Below are 6,058 nucleotides of genomic sequence, written 5' to 3'. Positions count from 1 at the left end.
AAAAGAATTAGTAGAAGGAAAAAATATTAGGAAGCAGAACGTATGGAGAAAACAGACTGAACTTGTAGAAATAAAGAACTCAACTAAACGAGAACTTCATAATATAAAAATTCAATGTAAAGTTAATAATCAATGTTTGTCTTTTTAGTTCAATAATAAGACCTTTATATAGGCAAAAAGTAATCCTAAACTTATGGAAAATAACTAAAAGGAAAATCAGAAAAAAAAAAAAAAAAAAAAAGGAAAATCTAATTTGGTAGAAGGTAAACAATTACTCCTAATATTTTTTCATCTACTAATTTTATTAACTAGGAAATAAATAAAACCTAAAATATAATTTACTTAGTCTTCAAGTCTTATATTTTATAACTGCATCGATATCCTTATCTTAAAGCCCATCTTAATTAATTATCTTGTGTTAATTTAGCATGACTACCAAACATGCACCTAAAGTACAGACAACATTTGAAACGACGCGGATTTTAATTAAAGTATTGTTAATAGAGAATGGATCACACCTCTATAGTGAGAAAATTGATAATGTATATTTTTGTGGGACGGATTAAAAAAAATTGCATAATTCTTTTGGACACAGACAAATCATAGCAACAATGTTGTCAATGTCAGCAAATGCAAATGTGGCGGTTTTGATGTCGCCAGAAATGGTGATGGAAAGGGGTTTGGTGTCGAACAAGAACTACATGGATATCGATTTCCCGCGTGGGCACATCGGCATGAAGAGCGTGAACGCGGAATTGGTGGATGAGAGAGGAAATCCGTTGCCCCTCGACGAAGCTTATCTCCACCACTGGGTTATCCAGAGATACATCACCGGTGTTCGCGATGCCAATTTCAGTATCGTTAGAAATAGTGGGATTTGCGACACTGCTGTAACGCAGTATTTCGGCCTCGGAGCTGAGACGCGGAAAACCGCCACCGATATTCCTGACCCATACGGAATACAAGTCGGCGATCCCGCGGGTATCCCTCAAGGTACATCGGATTGGACTCCCTTTTTCTTTTTTTTCCTTTCATTTTCTTGTCTTTCATTTTCCACAAATACTCCCTTTGTCAGATTACCACCTTCCCTTTTTTGTTTGTCTCAATCAAGATGACCACTTTCTAATTTTAGAAATAACTTCCTCTCTCCTTATTAAAATATTCAACTACCTTTTCTTTCTCTACTTTATTCCACCAAACAACACTTCCTAAAATCCCGTGCTATTCAAGAATGTGGTCATCTTGAGTGGGACAGAAGCAGTATGTACTTTAATTTCTCTGTCCACCAATAAGCTTTCTATTTATTTTTTATTACTATCGGTAATGGAACTCACATTCCTTTAACATTTTCAACCAACTTTCTTTTACAATTCTTCTACATTATTTACATCGGATTGGACTTTTCTTTTTCTTTTCTTTCTCTACAACTATGTATTACAAATACTCACTCCGTTTCATAGTAGCAGAGTCATTTTGTCATTTTGATATGATTTATAGTAGTGGAGTCATTTTCCATTTAGTGAAAGTCATCACATTTCTTCTCATTTACTTTACTCGCTCTCTCTCTCTACCTCTTTCATGTACTACTTTATTCTTTCTTTACATAACTCACTCAATACAATTTTTCTTAAGTCACGTGGCGAAAAGAAATGCCTCCACCACCGTGGAACGGAGGAAGTACTAGATTTGATCAGTTCTTGATTTAGCAGTTCCACGTTTCTCATTTTATTCGTCTCATCTAATGGAGTATTTCTTAAACATAGATCCCAATTCAAAAAATTAGATTACTAATTTAATAAAATAAAATACTATTGCATTGCGTGACATCTAATAAAAGTAAGTCATCAAGTAATTTTAGCATTGGAATCTTGATTAGATATAAAATCTATTCATCGTATGCGAAACAATGTTTATATTTGTCATTTTAATCTGTCCATATTTTTCATTTTTGGCAAGTGGACCTGTTTTTTCACTAATCCATTATTCGCATTTGATTATAATCCTAAATGGACACTTTCTACTTAATGCTAAATGAACACTATCTAGAGTTAAATAAAATTTCTGCCTCCATCACTATCTTCAGGATACAAGGAAGGATGGCTGTTGAATGTGCATGCAATCGACACTCGTGGAACTGAGGATAAGATGGGGTGTGCAGAGTGCAGATGTGATTTGTACAATGTAACGAGACACGAAAGCGTAGTGGCTCGACCCTTGGGTTACAAAGGTGGCGTACTATGTTGTCCCGATCAGAGCAGATGCAGACTTAAACAAGGGTTCCATGGTGACAAGAGAAGCATTTATTTGAGGTACACTGTGAAATATATGGATTGGGATTCATCTTCGATGATACCCCTCAAGATTTACATTCTTGAGGTCACTGATGTTTGGACAAAGGCTGATCAGTCCAAAGGAATCCAAGATTCACACCATTGTGCGGTAATGATCTTGAATTTGAATATTAATGGTTTGATTCATGCATGATTTTGAAGACCACTATTCTAATCTATAGGTTGAATATGGTATTGAATCTTGTGATCTCAAAAATGACAAAAATGGTTGTATTGTTTCAACAAATGTAAGTGTTAGTTTGCCAAGTGGTGGAGATGTGATCTATGGGGTTAGCCACCAACATACAGGGGCAGCAGGCACAACCTTATATGGAGAGGTAATTTCACATTACATTCTGTGTCTTGATGCATCTTTACATTATATAAATAAAATACTTCATATAATGAAAGTATATATCACTTGGAAAAACTAGACAACCCATGCTTTCACATTTCAAATTTGGGCCTAGGTTCCTAAGCTGAATTTCCTCTGATTTTTACACTTCCATATGACATACCCCCCTGCCCACAATAGAAATTGCCATTTGAATTGGCACATATTCTAAAAAATATAAAAATAATGCTTAGAAAATGTTAATAAATATGAGTCCTACTTTTATATAATCCATTCATTCCATAAAATAAAATTTTTTGGTTCGTTCCATAAAAATAGTTCACTTCTATTTTATATTACCCCCTCCGTCACCCATTATGTGTTATAGTTTTTCATTTTGGTCCGTCTTTTATAAACTGTTCCCTTTCATTTTTACTACTTTTGTTAATGGATCTCACATTCCACTAACTCAATTCTACTAACATTTTATTTTAAAATTATTATACAAAAAATAGAACTCGCATACCACTAACTTTTTCATACTTTCTTTTACAACTGTACAGTACTATTTTGATCCTAAACATAGGACTGAAATAAAAACTTGGTACAAAACATTCACTTTTTGAAATCGAGTCCTAAATAAATGAAATCGTCGTCGAATCGGTCCTTTTTTTTACGGTTCTGAAGAAAAGAAACAGTCAGCGGATGGTAAGTGAAATTTAATACTCCATCCGTCCTATAAAAATATAAGCACTTTCCATTTTCATCCACCACACAAAAATATGTGTATTCAATAAGACAATTATAGTATCAATTTAATAATTTAGGTCCTACTATCCACTAACATTACTTTAACTACCATTCTCCTCCTCTCTCTTATTTTATCATACCATTCTCCTCTTTTCTCTTACTTTACTAATTTTGTCTTAATTCTCATGTCATACTCATTGCTTATATTTTTATGGGAAGAATGAAGTAGTATTAATCTATGATTAATTAAAATAAATAAAATACTAAAAAAAAATGGAGAGATGGGATGGGAGAGAAAAAGAGAGATAAAGTGAATTTTTATTTTTTTTATTTTCTATTTTATTTTACTATAATTAATCATGAATTAATATTCTAATTTAGTCAAAATTTCACTAATCTTCCTCGACCGTAAGTTTTTTACGGAATCATAAAAAAAGGACCAATCTGACGACGATTTCATTTATTTAGGACTCGATTTTCCAAAAGTAAACGTTCTGGACAAACTTCGTATTTCGGTCATATAAGGACCAAATAGTACTTTACTCTTCTTAAAACCCGTAACCGGCCAAAGTAGGACACATTTAGTGCATCTAAACACAACCACATGATTTTATTTGAAATGATGTTTTTGGAATTGAATGAAAAGGGAGGAAGAGTGGTGTGCTCATCCAAGCCTATATATGGAGAAGGAAATGAAGTTGGAAATGAGAGTGGCTATATTGTTGGAATGACCACATGTTACCCCTCACCTTCTCAACCGATCAGGAGTTATGAAGGAGAGAAACTCACTCTTGTATCCAACTACAGCAGTCTTCAAACACATACTGGAGTTATGACTCTGTTTTATCTTCTACTTGATGACTCATCACCCCAACCCCGGGTCAGATTCTTTCCCTTCTTCTTCTACTTCATAAAAGAAACCAAACTTTTAATTATGTTTAATTTATAATTTTCAAGCAATTACAAGTCACATTTGGATCAATATCTAATTTCTTTATATATTTGTACATTGGCTAATAAATATTTCGCAAATTAATTTTAGGCACTGAAAATGACGACGGTGCCTAAATTCATTTGGCCAGTTGTCCTCTTGGGAGTTGTCCTTGTTCTTGTTGTATCCAAGGGAAAAACTAGAAGAACAGATGGTTATGAAGCTATGCTATGAGCTAAGATATCTTTTATGCAATGTATTTGTTTTATGTTCATTTTTGCATCGATATTTAAATGTTTTTCTTTAGTTTTCTTCCAATTTGAATCTTGACTCGTCTAAGTGTTATGTAATTGTATACTACAAGAACACTATTCCATTGTAATATGTTTTGTATGTGTGGCTTAAGTAAGACCTTTTTACTATTCTTGTATGTAAATTTGATACTCCCTCTGTCCCAAAATAGGAGTCACATTAGGTGTTCATAAAGATTTTAAGAAATGTAAATAATAATGAGATGGAAAAGTTAGTGAAATATGAGACCCACTTTTTTATATTGGTTTTATGATAAAATATGAGTGAAGTGAGTTAGTGGAATGTGAGACCTACTTACTATTTATGGTAAAAGTGAAATATGACTCTTTTTGTGGACGAACGGACTGTAAGAGCATCCACAATAGGGTGCCCTATCCTCCGCCACATCAGCATTTTATCCTCCACCCCATCCACTTGTAGTGGGATGCCATATAGCCCGCCCTATAATTTTAACTACTATTTTGTATTTTTTTTATTTTATATGTTTGCAAATATGTCAATTAGCAAAATAAATATGAAAGCACCACAAATTAAAGGCAACCCCTACATTTATTTGATTAATAAAAAAATTACAATAATAGGAAGAAAAGAAGAGTGGAACAAGTGCACTACATATAAGGCTGGTCTAGTTCATTCCCAACTGGCATTGGAGATCATCGATCATCTTCTTAGGTATTAGGCTTCATCTGGGTCTGACAATGCCTAAGGGCATTGTGCGTGTCCAACAACGTCCTTTGCGCGACGACCATGACCAAGTCCTTGTAGGCATGCGCCGCAGTCGAAGGCGGGGCTAGGGCCGAGGCCGAGTTCTGTGAGGTCGTCATCTTCCCCTTCCCCTTGTTATTGGTAGCTTTGTTGTCAATGGGACGCTAGATGGACATCGTTGTGCCAGAACTCTCATCCTTGTATAGAGTCTGGTTGAGGTCCATCGGATGTGCGCCGCTGTCGCTGCTCGTGGAATCGCCACTAACGGTGTTCTTCGTCCTCTTTGACACAAAGTCCACGGGCGTGATCCCTCGTTAGAACTTCTGCTTATCCTTCACGATGAGCCAGGCGCCGTAGTGCTTGAACTCGCCGTACATTGACAAGTACGACACCAACGCTTTATTGCGTACATTGGACATACTATGAGAGCTCGTACTAATCTGTGGTGAATTCCAGATTGTACTCGGTGTTCGGATCCTAGTTGGACTCAACGGAACCCGGTGTATCGAATTGCTGATATTCGTCGGCCACATCTGTCGGGACTATTCGGATTTGGGAAATCGTCGGGATTCATTCTAGAGAGAAATTGAGATGGAGGAAGAGAGTGGAGTGTGAAACATGTGAAATTGAAGTGAAAAGTGGTGATATATATATATAGAAGAAAAAAAATGATGAAGATGCATCACATCGTCTGCG

The 6,058-nt window shown here is 35.3% G+C and overlaps 1 protein-coding gene across 1 annotated transcript; it reads left to right on the top strand.

Annotated features, from left to right (window-relative positions):
* The first annotated feature begins 628 nt into the window (after positions 1–628).
* Positions 629–4,738, top strand: LOC125194990 (uncharacterized). Its single transcript, XM_048093200.2, has 5 exons — positions 629–993; positions 2,084–2,439; positions 2,513–2,668; positions 4,061–4,294; positions 4,457–4,738. Exons 1-5 carry the CDS (start codon positions 651–653, stop codon positions 4,577–4,579), a joined length of 1,212 nt encoding a protein of 403 aa, XP_047949157.2. The 5' UTR covers positions 629–650; the 3' UTR covers positions 4,580–4,738.
* The last annotated feature ends 1,320 nt before the right edge of the window (positions 4,739–6,058 follow it).

The sequence above is a fragment of the Salvia hispanica genome, chromosome 4 (assembly GCF_029641045.1).
Source record: "Salvia hispanica isolate PSC_SH4W2 chromosome 4, Shi_PSC_v1, whole genome shotgun sequence".
Lineage (NCBI taxonomy): Eukaryota > Viridiplantae > Streptophyta > Magnoliopsida > Lamiales > Lamiaceae > Salvia > Salvia hispanica.
This window is presented reverse-complemented; position numbering and strand designations above follow the sequence as displayed.

Excerpts from the sequence above, each read along its gene's own strand:
- LOC125194990 (XM_048093200.2), top strand. The coding sequence starts at position 651 with ATGTCGCCAGAAATGGTGATGGAAAGGGGTTTGGTGTCGAACAAGAAC. Across the intron at positions 994-2,083 it reads TCCCGCGGGTATCCCTCAAG|GATACAAGGAAGGATGGCTG; the intron begins GTACATCGGATT and ends CACTATCTTCAG. Across the intron at positions 4,295-4,456 it reads ACTCATCACCCCAACCCCGG|GCACTGAAAATGACGACGGT; the intron begins GTCAGATTCTTT and ends AATTAATTTTAG.